Source organism: Typopeltis vanoorti, chromosome 13 (genome assembly GCF_054136105.1).
Source record: "Typopeltis vanoorti isolate ZY-2024b chromosome 13, IOZ_Tvanoo_1.0, whole genome shotgun sequence".
Taxonomy (NCBI): Eukaryota; Metazoa; Arthropoda; class Arachnida; order Uropygi; family Thelyphonidae; genus Typopeltis; species Typopeltis vanoorti.
The window spans coordinates 63,113,494-63,132,208 of record NC_143561.1 but is presented as its reverse complement, the minus strand read 5'-3'; the positions used below and the strand labels follow the sequence as shown (position 1 = coordinate 63,132,208).

At 39.0% G+C, this 18,715-nt stretch overlaps 1 protein-coding gene across 1 annotated transcript in view; it reads right to left on the bottom strand.

The window, feature by feature from the left end:
- LOC150100219 (telomerase protein component 1-like) overlaps nt 1-18,715 on the bottom strand; it is a 1,179,105-nt gene that overhangs the window by 435,560 nt on the left and 724,830 nt on the right. Inside the window, exon 31 of the mRNA XM_090402391.1 lies at nt 15,099-15,255. Within this exon, the coding sequence (XP_090258517.1) occupies nt 15,099-15,255 (157 nt within the window). The remainder of the gene's footprint in view (nt 1-15,098; nt 15,256-18,715) is intronic.

Here is an 18,715-nt window from a genome sequence, read left to right as displayed (position 1 = left end):
ATTTCAGAACTTTCTTTCTATAAATGCTCATGTTTATATAGAGATCTATGTAGTAGTTTAGTGTTTTGCCATTGGATCTTGGTTTAGCATTTTCAATTCCATGTTGTGCAAGTTGAGATTTGTGAGGTTTGATAAGGTAGATGTGGTCTTGATGATCAGAGATATGTTGATTTATTGATCTTCCTGCCTGTCCATAGCAATACAATTTACATGAACATGGTACTTCGTATATGCCAGGTAGCATAATTGGTGAGAGTTTGTCTTTTGGAGAAGGTAGCAAGTTGTGAATTTGGTTCATGGGTTTATAGGTAACAACGAGTTGATATTTTTTCATAATTTTTGTCAAACATTCAGATATGCCTTTAATATATGGTATTGGAGTTCTGTGGTTGCTTCCTCTTGTCTGGGTTGATTTGTAGGAGAATGGTTAATTATTTTTTGGGTTATTATTGGATTATATCCATTTGGTAAGGCTGTTTCTTTGATAATTTCCAATTCTTGTTTTAGAAATTCTTCAGAAGAACAAATCTAGTGTGCTCTGAATACTAAATATTTTATGATACCATATTTTTGAGATGGATCGTGAGTTGATGTATTATGGATATAACATCTGAATATCGAAAATCAATAGACAGAAGTGAGAATGGATCCATCTTGTTTATGCTGAATGTGTACATCAAGAAAGGATACCTTTGAAAGGCCACATTTACTATTATTTACATAGTACTTATTCTACCTTCTGATGATTCTTTTTCTAGTGTGAACTAACTTGATACAAGGATGCAGGGTGTGGATTTTTTGTAGTTTTAATACAATTTGTATGCTACTGGTTTAGCATTCTGACTGTGTTTAGATATTTATTCAACAGATTCCCCATAATAGTGGCTTTACTTATTCTTTCAGGCAATGCATTCCATTCACCAATCATTCTCCATGCAAAGAACCTGCTTCTCACTTCCCTGCTCATACCCTTCTTATACAGCTTCTATGGATGGTCTCCAGTTCAACCGTTGCCGTCCTCTACTCTATGAAATATCTTCTCGACATTAATCTGGTAACACCCCCCTCCCCTTACCAACTTATATGTCTCAATCATGTCCCCTCTTCTTCTTCTTCAATTCACAAGGCTCTGTAAGTTGCATTCCCTCAATCTCTCATTGTATCTAACATTCTATAGATCAGGCACTAATCTATAGAATCCCTTCTCGGGACTCTCTCCAATACACTCGCATCTCCCTGACAGTCAGGTAACCAAATCTATGCACAGTAGTTTACGTGACTTGATCAAAGCCTTAGAGAGGGGAACCATAACCTCTCTGCTTCTGCATGTCAATGTCCTCATTATTGCCATAATCTGATCAGATGTTTGTACAATATTAGCAATGGTGCGGATAGGCTTATGTGTTCGACACACATGTTGAATTGGATTTAAACGGTATTGATGTGAACACAGATTGATAAGAAAATAACTATTCAGTAACTTAAAAGCTAATATTTCGCTGGTATTATATCCAGCATCTTCAGAGCACACAAACAAAGTTTGTTACAAATGCGAGACAACCACAATCCGGCGTAACAGCGGGGCTAGTATAAGTAATAGCAGCATGCAACACAAGACTAAAGTCTTAATACAGAGCCATCTAAGTAAAAAAAAAAAAAAAAAAAAAAAAACCAGTAGTCCAAAGTTTTGAATAAAATAAAATAAAAATAAATAAATAAATATTAATTTGGTCTTAGGACGACTGTCTCCCAAATCTTTGCAGATTTATACAGCCATAAGGTCCGGAGTATGTTTTAAGGCTTCTGTTGTTTCCAGGAGCAACCTCTCTGATTTGTAGAAGCTTCTGTGCAGTACTTTTGTTTTTTTAATTGATCCTGTGTGCTGGGGAATCCAAAGCATGGTCTGCCAGACCTGACTTGCCTTAGTTTAGAATTATCAAAGAAACAGCCTTAACCAAATGGATAGAACCCAATAATAATCCAAAAAATAATTAACCACTCTCCTACAAATCAACCCAGACAAGAGGAAGCAGCCACAGCACTCCAATACCATATATTAAAGGCATCTCTGAATGCTTGGAAAAAATTATGAAAAAATATCAACTCATTGCTACCTATAAACCTATGATGCTACCTAAACTAATGGTGAGTTTTGATATCACCTCATTATTCCCTAATGTACCATTGACTGAAACACTTAACTTACTAAATTCACAATTTCCCCCTGATATATTTCAACTATTTAAATTCACAGTACAGGCAGGTTATTTTACATGGAAAGGGAAAATATACAAACAATTAGATGGAACAGCTATGGGACCCCCTCTTTCTCCCCCCTTAGCCAACTTATACATAGAACATCTGGAAAAACTAGCTATCAACACAGCCAATCTCAAACCTAGTCTCTGGCTATGCTATGTTGATGATGTGTTTGCTATTTGGCCACATGGCCCAAACACATTGAATACATTTTTAGTGCATCTAAATAGCCAGCACCCTAAAATCCACTTTACAATGGAACTAGAAGCCAATGACTGCCTGCCTTTCCTGGACACACTGATCACACATCTTCCAGAAGGTTCATTATCATTTACTGTTTATAGAAATCCCACATATACAGGGAGATATTAACACAAACAATCACACCATCACCCTTCTCAACAATATGGTATCTTAAAAACACTAACCCATAGAGCTAGAGCAATCTGTTCCAATGACATTGCTCTCACTGCTGAACTTTTTCACCTGTGTCACACCTTCCTAACCAATAGCTATAACCCCCCTTAAGATAGATAAATTACTAAATGCTACCCAGAAATCCCCCCACTATCTATCACAGAAGACTACAACAAAACTATCACCATCCCATACATTAAAGGCACATCTGAAAAGATATCTAGGGTGCTTAACAAACACCAACTGCACACTGTATTTAAACCTTATGTGAAATTGGCAACTCTCATCCGTTCACCTAATGACAGATTCACTCCTTTATCACATCCAGGAGTCTATGAAGTGCCCTGTTCTGGTCATCGAGCCTATTGCAAACAGACAGGAAGAATTGTGGACATCTGCCTCAGTGAAGACAAAAAATATATCTGGCACTTTTGCTATGGCAAGTTGGGTCTGGCAGACCATGCTTTGGATACACCAGCACACAGGATCAATTGGAAAAAAACAAAAGTACTGCACAGAAGCTTCTACAAGTCAGAGAGGTTGTTCCTGGAATCAACAGAAGCCTTAAAACATACTCCAAATCTTAACAAGTATGGCTGTAAAAATCTACCAAAGATTTGGGAGACAGTCATCCTAAGACCAAATTAATATATATTTATTTTTATTTATTTTTATTTTATTTTCTTCACAACTTTGGACTACTATTTTTCAAAACTTTCAAAGACTACTATTTGGACTACTATTTTTTTTTTTTTTTTAACTTAGATGGTGCCGTATTAGGACTTTAGTCTTGTGTTGCACACTGCAATTACTTACCCACTGTTACACAGGATTGTGGTTGTCTCGCATTTATAACAAACTTTGTTTGTGTGCTCTGAAGATGCTGGATATAATACCAGCGAAATATTAACTTTTAAGTTAATAAACAGCTATTTTCTTATCAATCTGTGTTCGCATCAATACCGTTTAAATCCAATTCAACAATATTAGCAATGTGACCCCTAAATTTCCAGTCTGTGTCTACCGTCACTTCCTTCAAAATTACTCCATTAATTGTAATTAATGGATGCAAAGTTAATTAACTTTGCATTCGAACCTTGCCTACTAAATTTCAAAACCTTGCACTTCGCAACATTAAAGTGATAGGTAAATTCTCTTACCCACTCACAAAGTCAATTGAGATCCTCCTGCAAGGCCACAACACCTGGCACTACTTCTCATGGCTCATACCAATTTTTCATCATCAGCAAACAGCTGCATATCTCAGTTAAGCAATTCTGAATGCCATTAACATACAAGTTAAAACAATAATGGTCCTAAAACAGATCCCTGTGGCACTCCACTACTGACTTTCTTCATTTGGGATACCACTCCTCATATACAACCTCATATACAGCCAATCAGCTATCCAACTTACTAGTCTGTTATCTAATCCATCTATTTCAATATGATATTTCAGTTTAGCTATTAGTTTGTCATGTGGCAGTTTATCAAAGGTCTGTGAAAAAACCAAATATACCACTGCACATGCATCTCCTCTATCAGGTAAATTTGTCACCTTGTTGTAATACATAAGCAGATTGTTGAAACATGACTTCCCCTAACCAACCCATGCTGACCATCATAAAGAATACTGCTATTATCAGCCCACTTCTGACTCATAGTGCTCACAAACTTCTCTAATAATTTAAAAACAATCTCACACATAGATTGGTATATAATTTGTAGCAGTAGTCTTATCCTCTCCCCCCCCCCCCTCCTTTGTGAAGTGGAATAACTTTTCTCACCTTCCATTCCTATGGGAGTCAGCTTGTTGCAAGACTCAATTTAAAAAGTTGAAAGTTTATTTTTCACTTGGTTAGAGTATAATAAATTTAGTTTAATCCTTTATCCAAGTGTGAGCAAACAAAGTTTGCGCCTGAAAATATCTTCAGGACTGGGGTAAGGTGGTACATCATCAGGGCAACTCATTGCAAAGGTGGAGCAAGCTACCAACACTCCTGTCAGTATCTCTTATAATGCAAAACACATCTCCTTGCGGATATGTCTAATCTTATGCATTAAGGAAAGGTCCACTACCCAGACTAGTTTCGACCTTTATTGAGGTAGAATGGGAGTTCATGCCTTTCATCACTGGCCTCTTTAGATTTAAAAAAAGTTGTGCTGAGAGTCAGCTTGATAGTGAGAGAGGAGAAGGAAGATAGAGCGGATAGTAGTAGATAGTTAAAAGAGGCGTCAGTCAATCTACTTGGCCTGACTTAAATGCCAGCACCAAGCAGATCTCCGACATTATCTCCCTCCATCCGTTCTCCTCCATGTTCTCCGGACAGCCACCTCTTCAGATGTCTGGCCGATGAAAGAAGTGAAAAAACAAATGCAGGAAGACACACGTAAATTGAAATCAAAAGAACTAAGACACACATAAACAGAAACAACAAAGGAGCTAGAACACGCATAAACAGAACAACAAAAGTCGGTGAATTAACAGAAAACTACTGCAAGAACGGGGGAAGAGCCTGGCCCGAGTGATGCAGCCTGCAAGGAGCTGCACCGCCTCGCTGTAAGCCTTCGCCGCTCGGGTTCTCAGGTCTGCCCCCTCCTATGTGGATTAAGCGTGAACATACAGAAACAGAACCAAGAAATGTAGAAGGGGCTTCCCCCCTCCCTCTGGCAGATCGATACTAGGAGTCGACTGACTTGTTAGGCGAGGTTTAAATCCTCCTGCTGTCTATTGTTGTGAGTTTTAATGATGAGATCTGCTAATTTGTCTCCACGGACGTGGTTTAGCATGTAGAGGCCTCTGTGCAGTGCTAGTCCCATGTCGTCTTCTGCATCGATAAGACCAATGATCTTTTCAGGAGTGATTTCATCTATATTATCGACAAACACGTCATTCCATTCCGCACTGACGACTCTTGGCCCGTTTTGTCCTGTGAGTATCAGATGAATGTCTCCAAATGTTTCTATTGCTTTTCGTAGTCTCGCCTCCTCCTCGGGGAAATCTTTTAAGAGATGCAATATAGGTGCATTGGCCTTTGCATGAGGGAACTTTGTGGGTTCTGAAGTTGACTTTATTTTTCCAACTTCAGCTGGTTTTGGTTTTTTTATATTTACTTCTTCAGGGCTGGCTGGCCTCTTTAGTGTGCTTTCTGCATTGTTGATTTCCATATCTACTGCCTCCGTGTCCTCGTCTATTATGACTGCAGTGATAGTCCCTTTTTGTTGGTGCTGCTGGTTATTTTCGGTTGCTACATTTGTAGTGGCGGTTTGCTCGGTGGCTGGTTCTTTCTGCCTTTTGTCTTTCCTGGTTGTAGGTTTCTCTATTGGTGTATTCGGCAGTGTTTCAGACGTGGCGGGCATGATTCTTTCTTGTTGTTCCCTCATGCGCGGCCTTCAGGGTAGGGAACTCATTCGGTTCTGCGCCAATGACATTTTTGGCTGTTGCTTCCGTGTTGGGCATAATACTGCCTCCCAATTTTTCGGCCAGGTGTCCACCTTATGGCCGTTAGTGCCGCATTTTAGACATGCTGGCACTGTGCTACTGTATGGCCTGCCGTTAGGCAGTTCTTGCATATTAACTTCGGGCACTGGGCCCCTAGATGAGTGAGGGTGCCGCATCTAAAGCATTGCCTCTTTACTCCTGGGTAACTCACCATTACCCTGGCCGATCCTATCTTGACGAAATTCAGAATTTCTGCCTTCATCATGATGGAAAAGGTGACTTCACCAGATTTCCATTGTGGGATCTCAGCATCCGTGCCAATTTCGATATCCCGAACAGCTCCCCATTTCGAGAATACTTTAGTTATGATGTAATTGTCTTCTTCTAAGTATTCAAGCGGAAAACGATCTATTCTTATTCTTTTGACAAAGCTTCCTACCACAAAATGTTGAAAAATTTTTGCCTCGCACTCGACTCCTTTCAGAAGTTTTTCTCTAGTTGCAGCGTCTTTGCATACAACTTGAAACCTCCCCCCACCATAAGGGGTGAAACCGGAAATATTGTCTGCCCCGACGCAGTCAATAATAGCCCTCGCAAACGTCCTCTGGTGAATACCAGTATCTATTTCGAACCCGAGGGTTCTTACCCTCGGTAAAACCGAAGACATTATTTAAAGAAAGAAAGGAAGAAGACTTTCCAAGGATAGTATATTCCTATAAAATAGCGGAATGCCGTGTATAGGCCTAAAAAAAACCACAAAGGAATCTTACCAAGGCAGGACTTCAATCGAAGCTCTCTTTTTGGTTCTCCTAAACTGTTGCTGGAATCCACTGGAACAGGTTTGAAGAAGGACTGGAACATGGAGCTTTCTCTCAGGGCCGCTGAAAAAAGGTCTCATCAGTGGGAGCCAGGCTAGAAATTGAGGTCTCTTCAGTGAGCTCCAGGCCCAAGCTGAGATACCATGCAGAAGCATTCGCAGGTCATCTCTACCTATAGGAGTTGCCAAATGGTGTGCCACCCATTTTTAATAAATTACTCTGGATTTAGAGAAAGATGTTGAAAGTTTATTTTTCACTTGGTTAGAGTATAATAAATTTAGTTTAATCCTTTATCCAAGTGTGAGCAAACAAAGCTTGTGCCTGAAAGTATCTTCAGGACTGGCGTAAGGTGGTACATCACCAGGGAAACTCGTTGCAAAGGTGGAGCAAGATACCAACACTAATGTCTCAGTACCTCCTATAATGCAAAACACATCTCCTTGCAGATATGTCTAATGTTATGCATTAAGGGAAGGGCCACTACCCAGACTAGTTTCGATCTTTATTGAGGTCTCTTCAGTGGGAGCAAGGCCCAAGCTGAGATACCATGCAGAATAATTTATCCAGAGTAATTTATTAAAAATGGGTGGCACACCATTTGGCAACTCCTATAGGTAGAGATGACCTGCAAATGCTTCTGCATGGTATCTCAGCTCGGGCCTGGCTCCCACTGAAGAGACCTTTTTCAGCGGCCCTGAGAGAAATCTCCATGTTCCAGTCCTTCTTCAAACCTGTTCCAGCGGATTCCAGCAACAGTTTAGGAGAACCGAAAACAGAGCTCCGATTGAAGTCCTGCCTTGGTAAGATTTCTTTGTTCTTTTTGTGGTTTTTTTCAGGCCTATACACAGCATTCCGCTATTTTATAGGAATAGACTATCCTTGGAAAGTCTTCTTCCTTTCTTTCATTAAATAATGTCTTCGGTTTTACCGAGGGTAAGAACCCTCGGGTTCGAAATAGATACAGAGATCGAGAAGAGGACGTTTGCTAGAACCATTATTGATAAAGTAGGGACAGACAAAATTTCCGGTTTCACACCTTATGGGGGTGGAAGATTTTAGGTTGTATGCATGGACGTTGCAACACGGGAAAAACTGCTGAATGGAGTAGAATGCAAAGGGAAACTTTATCATCCTTTTGTGGTGGGAAGCGTTTCCAAAACAGTTAAAATTGATCGATTCCCGCTCGAATATTTAGAAGAAGACAGGGATGTAATAGTAAAAGTCTTCTCGAAATGGGGAGCCGTCCGGGATATAAAAATTGGCACGGACGCTGATTTTCCTCAGTGGAAGTCAGGAGAAGTTTCGTTCTCGATCATGATGACGGCAGAAATCCCAAACTTTGTCATGATCGGGTCAGCCAGGGTAATGGTCAGTTACCCGGGTGTAAAAAGACAGTGCTTTCGGTGCGGATCACTGGAACATTTAGGTGCGGACTGCCCCAAGAACAAGTGCAGGAACTGCATGGGGGCAGGACATGCGCTAGCCCAGTGTGAAGCATCCTGTCTGAAATGCAAGGATACTACCCACAAAGTCAACGTTTGTCCTAGCAGGACGCACGCTGAGAGAATAGGAGGCGCCATTTCGCCAATTCCAGCAAATATTTCAACCAAGAGCTCAGAGCCTATAAGTCATGATTACCTGACTGCAGATAAGACAGTGACAGAAATTACCACTATAGATCCTGACGTTTTCCCAGCACTTACAACCCCAGTTATGGTGATAACAAATGACAAAATTCAACCACCTACTGGCAACAAGACAGAAAGAAAAACAGAGAAAAAAGAAAAACGAAATGCTAGAAAAATCATCGAAACCGAGGATGAAATGGAAACGGAGAATAACACCAATGCCACCAAACGACCTATCACACCAGAAGAAAAAAATAAAAGAACCAAACCAAATTACGACAGCCAAGCAGAAACGTCAAGTTCAGAGGAGGAGGAAGAAAAAGGAAATAAAACAGACACCCATTTAGAAACAGATGAACAGGAACAAAGAGACGATCTAAGACCCATAGGAGAATCCCACAATCCTGGAAAAAAATCTCATAGAGGAATTCCAGGCAAAGCTGAAACAAAGGCAATATCAGAACCGACAAAGTTCCCTCACGCAAAGGCCAATGCACCTATATTGCATCTCTTAAAAGATTTCCCCGAGGAGGAGGCGAGACTACGAAAAGCAATAGAAACATTCGGAGACATTCAACTGATACTCACAGGACAAAACGGGCCAAGAGTCGTCAGTGCAGAATGGAACGACGTGTTTGTCGTTAATATAGATAAAATCACTCCTGAAAAGATCATTGGTCTTATCGATGCAGAGGACGACGTGGGACTAGCACTGCACAGAGGCCTCTACATGCTAAACCACGTCCGTGGAGACAAATTAGCAGATCTCATCATCAAAACCCACAACAATAGACAGCAGGAGGATTTAAACCTCGCCTAACAAGTCAGTCGACTCCTAGTATCGATCTGCCAGAGGGGAAAGAAAAAAAAAATTCTGGTTTGTTTTTTCTTCTTTTTGTCCTCTTTCAGATTAGAATTTTTGTTGTAAAAAAGGTCTATGTCTATTCTACACATGAGGGGGTATCCTGAAAACCTCGGCTGCGAAGGCTTACACCGAGGCGGTGCAGCTCCTTGTGGGCTGCATCACCCAGGCTAGGCTCTGCCCCCGCTCTTCTCTTCTCAGTATTAAACTGGTCATTCAGGTTGAAATTTCAGAATTTACCTAGTTTCTTATAAATTGTTATATGTAATTTTTAACGTTATTTACTAGTTCCTCTTTTTCATGTGGTGCTTCTTTCATTTGTTTTTCCCCACTTTCCTTGGGCAGACACCTGAAGAGGTGACTGACCAGGGAAAGCTGAAAAGAACGGATGGAGGGAGATAATGTCGGAGATCTGCTTGGTGCTGACATTTAAGTCAGGCCAAGTAGATCGACTGAGGCCTCTTTTAACTATCTACTACTATCCACTCTATCTTTTCTCCTCCTCTCTCACTATCAAGCTGACTCTCAGCAGAACTTTTTTTTTAAATCTAAAGAGGCCAGTGATGAAAAGCATGAACTCCCATTCGACCTCAATAAAGGTCGAAACTAGTCTGGGTAGTGGCCCTTCCCTTAATGCATAACATTAGACATATCCGCAAGAGATGTGTTTTGCATTATAGGAGATACTGAGACAGGAGTGTTGGTAGCTTGCTCCACCTTTGCAACGAGTTGCCCTGGTGATGTACCACCTTACCTCAGTCCTGAAGATACTTTCAGGCGCAAACTTTGTTTGCTCACACTTGGATAAAGGATTAAACTAAATTTATTATATCATGTTAAAAAGTTGCGCCAAAGGCACCATTAATTCTATAGGGCATTCCCTCAAGACGTGTGGCAATATACTGTCAAATCCTATTGCCTTATTAACATCAAGTTTATTAACATCAAGTTTATTTAATTCCTCATATACATCCTGCTCATTCACCATAATTCCTTCCTCCAACATACCTTCTTCACTCTAGCTCTACTGATGTTGCCTTCATGAGGATGAAATACAATAATAAATTTATTGTTTAATTTAACTATGTCCTCTGCATTGGTTGCAATCAGTGGTGAGCTATGGAAATTTTAACAAAGGACTCACGTCGTCCAGCAAAAAAGCCTAACTTAGCCCTTATAATACTTATATTGCGCTATGATAATTCCTATAGGATATCAATCCTTAATGCTAGATCTTTTAAAAATTCCAAATTGAGAAGTCGATTTAAAAAGCTCTTATATTTATCATCGATGCAAAATGCTTGCATAAAGCTGGGTAATTTCTCCACAAAGCAGGAGCCGTTTGTAAACTGCAAGCTGCCCATCGTGGTCTAAACACACGGCCGATCTTTAAAATTTCGATGCCAAGGCCTTTTGCAATCGTATTTAATTCAATCAACAAAAAATCAACGATTTTTTGGTGATTGTTGATAAAAAGCATATAATTTATCCATAAATATTTCAAAATGATTTATTTCTTTAATGTTTTTTATCGAATCGTCTAATGCTAAGTGAAAATGATGAGCACAATGTCAAATCACAACATTGGGAAATTTTGGTAGGCAACACCTGATTTGTTTCCTAACATTACACTAGCTCCATAAGAACAAAATACAATGAAATGATTTTTTATATAGTTATCAGAAAATCCATATGAATTCACGGTGTAGTTCTACAAGATTATTAAACAAAAAGAACAACGGGCTCGCAAATTTGAGAAAAATGTAACAAAGGGCTCGCATGAGTCCCTTATAGCTCACCACTGGTTGCAATCTTCCAGTGTCATCAACTAGCATCATCCTCCAGTAGTCATTTTTCCTTGTTCTTGACACATGTTAAAAGAACTTGCAGAATTTTTCTTAATTCTGCAAGGTCTAAATTATACTGGCTAATTTATTCTAATAGTGCACTTTCCTGGCCTGCTTGTTGGAATCTTCATACAACTGATCATTACAACATTCAAAGTTTCCTGACTGACATTTTTTTCACAGTTGCCTTCTCAACATAAGAGGGTTTAGCATGTTGTTACTACCGCTGTGGTATACTGCCTCTCTGCCTTCTGATGCATTGCTCTGTTTTTAATTTCTGTATATCCTATTCATCCTTTCACCTTTGGCATGCTCGGGGGGGGGGGGGGGGGATGACAGGAAGTTTGAGATTGACCATTTTTCTGATATTTAAAGAACCATAAGGGGTTTAGGATATACGGCTGCACTGGACAGTTGAGATATCCTGCTTTAACAGATACTGGTGATTTTGGTTTGTTAAAGATAAGGATGATGATTCCTTTTTTTTCCAATTGGTGGTTCTGGTTTATTATAGGCAATGCTGAGGTTTCTGGTGGGAATCAGATGCTCATTCCTACGTATCAGAATTCTTTCTTATGACTGTAATTTCTTGGTCCTTGAGTTTGGAACATATCTCTTCATTAGGAACATCGAAGAGGTCCCACTCAGATATTATGCCTCTATCAAAGTGTAAAGTTTTGTGTGTGTGTGTGGGGGGGGTGACTATAATTAGTATTCCCTGAGATATGCTAAATGGAGCAATTGTGTTTTTAGATGTCTTGGATACAAATATCTTTCATCACCTATTGAAATACCATCACTTTGTTTATTAGAGACATGAAGTGGCTGCAGCCATGTTTAGTCACAAGATCAAAGTTCTGGTTTCTAATTCAAATGCAAATTTTATGTTGGGCCCCATACATGAGAGGATGACTGGTCAACCTATAGTACATTAATAATATGTATGGGAAGAGAATTGGGGAATAGAGGAACTTGTTCACATTGGATATGAAGGCTCGTGCATTGTATTCTTTGGAAAACACATGGGAAGGAAAGCTATTCCACAATACAACAGCAGTGGGGATGAAGGAAGAGTAAGAGGAAAAAGATAATTGTTCCACGAGTATGAAGTCTGACTGTAGAAGGATGTTGGGTCATAGCTGAACGCGTCTTGATGGATTTGGTACAGAAGGGAACAATTATTGTTGATGACTCTGCTGAGTATTGACCATGGAAATATTTATAGAATATGCATGCAGTAGATACTAGATGCCTGTGCGCAAGTGGTTGGTATGAGTTGGTAAATGCTGAGCCTCAAATAAGTCTGACTGCACTCTTCTGTATTGTGTTGAAATTTTTAGGGAGCTCCTAAAGGTGTGAGAAGTACTCAATGAATGGGCAGATTTGTGATTTGTACAGGGTTAATAGCTTTTCAGGGGTAAGGTAATGCTTTGAACAAAAGAAAAATCCTAATTTTTTGGATACCAAGGAGGCAAAAATAACACATTTTTTAGAGACTGAGGAAGCCACTGATATAATGTTTGTGCCAGAATGAGATGGATATGATAGCCAATCCAGATTGAAAGGATATATAGAAACATTATCAAAAGTAAGTGGGAAAGAAGTGGGTTCTTTCTTATGTGAAATAAGACAAGCCTGAGTTTTAATAGTTTTGAAATTCACTAAGTTGTCTTTGCCACACTTGAGGATGAGAAGATCAGTATTGAAGTCATTAGTTCTGGAAGATTTTCAGGCTTCAATCACTGAAGTACTACAGGGTTTCTTGAATGAAGAAGAGGAATGGAGATTACCGACATCAGAAGAACTATTAATAGAATTTGAAATCCCTCTCTCTCTCTCTCTCTCTCACACACACACACACACACACACACACACACACACACACACAGAGAGAGAGAGAGAGAGAGAGAGAGAGAGAGAGAGAGAGAGAGAGAGAGAGAGAGAGGGAGGGAGGGGTCCTGGGATAATGAAGCACTGATAAAGAAATCTGATGAGAGGAAGCTGATAATCCAATCACAAAGTGCAGGAGCGAGACCATAAGATGGTAGCATATTCGGGAGGCCTCATTGCCAGACATGATCAAATGCCTTTGAAATATCAAGAGCAACCAATGTTTCTCCACATATTTCCAGGCTTGTAAAGTTAGTGAAGAGGTCTGCTGTAGAATGAAAATGGCAGAATGTATATTGGGGATTGCCAAATTGTTGAGGGCAACGGGAGAATAGTTTGATGGCTGACTTTTGTCTCCCTTTTTAGGAAGAGGTGGATGAAGGCTTGTTTCTATGCTGTTGGGTAGATTGAGATGAATATGACAGCTTATATATCCAATTCAGGATAGGTGTTAATTCTAGGGTATAAGTTTTGAACACAACCAGGAGCTTTATTAGTATCAAGATTTTTCTGATGATCTTATGCCGAAAGATCACAGGAAGTATGCAATGAGAAGTTCGTGGTGGTGCCCACTGCATTCCTCCTCTGATCGTTGGGTGAGGCTTCCATGGTACCATCAGGTTGTGCGAGACAAGGAAACAAGGAAGCACAGAAGTTATGCCCAAAAGTGACTAGAAGGCTTAACTGCCAGTTTAGCAGAGGCAAGCTTATTGCATTTCATTCTTATTAAGTATGCTTTGGAATTGATAAATTTGTTACACTTGATTTAGGTTGTAGCATAAGCAGAATGAGAAGCTGGAGTTTTTGATTTAAGTCACTGAACATATATTGCATTTTTATCATGGAATGCAAAGGCACATTTTTTTTTTTTTTTTAGAGAACCAGGGCTCAGATAAGGGTTAGAGATTTGAGAAATGAAGGCCCTCATTCCAGTTATTAGTATTAGTTTGGCAGATGTTTAGATCAGGGGAGGGAGAGAGGGAGAGAGAGAGAGAGAGAGAGAGAACACTAATCTAACCATGGAAAAGAGGCATAAAAATATTCTGGAGTTCATCCTATTCAGGATGAACTCCAGAACCATAACACTATCTCCACCGGCCCTGTTGAACCTCAACTGTGCAACCAGCGGATAGGGCTTCATGCTGTTTACGACAAATGTGAACCAAGCCATCAGTATGGTGCAGCAGGAAACGGGACACATCACTCCAGATGACCTGGAGTGATGTATCCTGTACAGTACAGCTGTCACTGCTGTACTGGTGGGCGAGCTGTGTGACTGTTGCATGTCGTTGCTGAGATACTAGTCATGACACATGGCTCTTGCTGACTAAGATCAACACGCATGGTTGACCAATGTGAGTTCTTCTGCTGGATGTCTGTTAATGGTTAATCCAGTTCTTGTCTACCCTTAATAACAGTAGTATTGGAGCAACCAACAAGTGCAGCTGTTTCTGAAATACTGGCGCCTGCCCTCCTTCCAGGCCCCAACTATCTTCCCACAGTCAAATTGGCAGTGTCCATTTATAGTAGCCACACATGATTTCCATATAATGTGGTACTTTGTTATCATGTGAAATATGTAAATAGAGGGGGGGGGGAGTCCTAATGCAAAGCTAACTCAGTGTATTACCTTAGGAAGCACAAGAGAATCTTAATATGATGTAATTTTTATTGTATACATTTATTTTATTTATATTAAGTATGCTTTAAAAGTCTTGAAAATTGTCATTTAATAATCTTGAATCATTTCTTTTCTAGATGTTATCATACTGATTTTGAAATTAATGCACAATCAATAATGCAAATCTTATTATGTTATTAATCTAAATCTAGAATTATTCTAATCACTATAAAAATCAGATTCACATTAGCCCATATTTACCTGACTGGAATTTAAATTTATAAGTTGATAAAAGAAAAGCAGTTAACACATACCTGTATGAAGTCTGAGACTGTCAAATAACAAGAAGAATGCATGTTGGGCTTGGTAATCCACTGCAAAAACCATGTATTAATGCCTTTTTGAGCATCTTCATAAACTGATGAGCTGCTTGGTTCACTGAGTGCTTGTTGTCTTGTTATAGAAGGATTTCTGATCATAAGATAAAATTATATTATTTTGAGAAGTTTTGTATTATGACCAAATTTACATCAAGATATTTATAGTGGCATAGCAAAACTTTGTATGGCAAGCGCTTATTATTATTTACTTAGAAGGCTTACTTAGTCTTGTTACCTAGGCGGTTATAATTGCTCATGGAGCCTAGTAATATTTTTGATAAAAACTTCATATGAGGAGAAATGGATTAAAGAAAGAAAGTTTCTAATTGAGAGAGAGAAAAGGGCATAGAAGAGAATGAGTAGATGATAGGGAAGCTGAAAGAGGCCAAAAACCATGTTTTTTTGATTCCACAATAGAGATTACAATATTACATCAGGGATTATGGAGAGAATCAAAATTTTTTCTGAGGGTGAAGCTTTAAAATGATTATTCTGGGGACTGGTCACTATATAGTATATTGAAATGAACCTAATATTAATGATACAGAAGGCTTCTAAGGATCAGTCAGTGCATAATCACCCTGTCACTGTTCTGCTGGAAAGTAACTACAGATGTTAGTCCATTAGACTAATCATATTGGATAAGAAATTACATTCTTGTTTTCATCCATATTCAACATGTGAGTGAACTGAAGCAGCAGTCAATTACATGGGTGGTCTGAAAAATTCTCGGACTCTACCATAGATGGCAACACTATCGACAAGATTTTTTTTTTTTTCTAAGTTGGTACATCTGTCATAAGCATCCATGTGAAATAGCAAGTCATTCTATCAAGTAGTTTGTTTTATACAGTTGTCTGAAGCACAAGTGTTGTCTGTATCTCTTGAAATGGGTAAAATTGAGTATAGTGAGGTTATAAAATTCTTTGTAAAAAAAAAAGGTTTAGTGCCAAAAGAAATTCATTCGAAGTTCATAAAAGTTTATGGGCACTCTTCTCCTTCGTTTTCAACACTTAAGAAATGGGCTGCCGAGTTTAAAAATAGCTGTACCAGCCTTGAAGATGATCCACATGAAGGACATCCAAAAAGTGTAACAAAACCAAAAATCATTGATCAAGTGATGATATGTTATTGGATGACTGGTGAGTCAAAGTGCATGAAATTGCTGAGACCATAGGCATTTCAAAAGAATGTGTAAGATATATTTTATATTAAGAATTGCAAATGAAAAAGCTTTGCACAAGATGGGTGCCACGCTTGCTCACAGCAGATCAAAAACGCACTTGCATGAAAATCTCTGAACAGTGCTTGGAGCATTTTAAGAAGAATAAAACTGATTTTGTGAGTCGATTTATTACTATGGCTGAGACCTGGATTCACAATTACACACCAGAATCCAAACAGCAGTCAAAACAGTGGACAGAAGCCAGTTGTTCAGCACCAATCAGTTCCATCAGCAGGAAGGTCATGGCATTGGTGTTTTGGGATGCTAAAGGCATTTTGTTTATTAATTATATTGAAAACGGGTAAAACAATAACCGGGGAATATAATTCTGATCTTTTAGCCAGACTAGACGAAGAAATTTGTGAGAAAAAACCCAGTTTGCAGAAGAAAAAAAAATCTCATCTTTCATCAGGACAATGCACCTGCCCACAAAGGTGTTTTGGCGATGGAAAAATCAAGAGCTCTGCACTATGAATTGTTGGATCATCCACCATATTCCCCAGATTTGTCTCTCTCTGACTTCTATCTCTTCCCAAAACTAAAACTCTTCCTCGCTGGTCAGCGTCAAGAGGGGATTGCAGCTGTAGAACCACTACAGGGACAGGATAATTGCACTGGAGCATCCCTGTAATAAATGTATTAGTCTTAAGGGAGAATATGTAGAAAAATAAAAATCATTTAGAAATTATAAATTCTTCTTTTCATTGTTAGGTCAAGAACTTTTCCGACCACCCTCATAGTTAGTTATATGCTAGCAATCCAATATTGTCAGAACATATATTTCAGTCTTCTAAGCCACTTCTAAATGCATCAATCTGCTAGATCTTGGTCTTTCTCTGGATATTCCCCCCCCCCCCCATCTTGGAACTCAACACCTGCTTTGCTAACCATTTCTCTTCCATTCTCTTTAAGTGACCGTAACCACCCGAGATTAACTTTGCACACACATCACCGTATGCTAACAATGGCAAGTTCCTTTCTAATATCTTCATTTACAATGTGATTCTGGATTGAACAGATGACATCTATTCAACCCACTAATTTTTCTCAGAACTTTCACATCTATGAACTCTGACCAACTATTTTAATTATAATCCAGCTCTCAGATCCATTCAATTAAAACTGGATTTGAATGTTGCCATTTACACTGCTAGTTTGACATTTGGACTAATTTCTGTTTCAATCTTTTTATTCGTGACTTGAGAGTATATCATCATCTGCATAAAGTAAAGAACTCAGATTAACATCTCCAATGTTGATATCAGGTTTAATGCTACTTTCCTTCATAATGTGATCCATATAGATGACAATTAACAGTAGAGATAGAGTATACCCATGTCTCACATCTGATTTTACATCCAATCATCTTTCTAAACATCTATCAATTCTAACTGCACACTTATAACTTAAATATGGACTGTGTATTGTTAAGTATAATGTCCCATTTACAATATACGAGGGTGACATGAACAGCTCACGGCCTAACAATGAAAAAACGAATTCATAATTTCAAAATTATTTTTATTTTTCAATATAATCTCCCTTAAGACTAATACATTTATTCCAGCGATGCTCCAGCACCATTATCCTGTCCCTGTAGTGGTTCTCAGTAAGATTTGCAAAATATCCTTCTACAGCTATAATCACCTCTTCATTTGAAGAAAAACGCTAACCAGCGAGGAAGAATATTAGTTTTGGGAAGAGATAGAAGTCAGAGATAGCAAAAACTGGAGAACAGGGTGGATGTTCCAACAATTCATAGTGCAGATCCCTAAATTTTCCCATTGCCAAAACACCTTTGTGTCCAGGTTCATTGTCCTGATGAAAGATTCTGTTGGGATACAGACAACACTTTTGCTTCAGACAGCTGTTTAAAACAAACTACTGGAAAAAATGACTTGCAATTTCACATGGATGCTTATGACAGATGTACCAACTTCGAAAAAAAAATCTTGCCGATAGTGTTGCCATCTATGGTCGAGGCCAAGAACTTTTTAGATTACCCTCGTAAGTGTAATGTTTTGAACAGCATTTCATTTGGAACCTTGTCATATGCCTTTTCCTTCATTTCTCAACTATGCTGTGCATAATTAATTATACAGCACAACGACTGTAACTTTTCTACTTCCATACTCTTGAGCATTTTCAGTTGAATATCAGCTACTCTACTTGATTTCTCACATTTTAGATTTCCTTAATGGCTTTTTGTACCTCAAGTATTGATATGTACTCCTGACTGCATTCCTATTGCTGGCCTGGTGTTGGTTGGCAGAGTGGTTACTGTATATGTTCTCCAACCAAAATGCTGCAGGTTTGAATCCAGCTA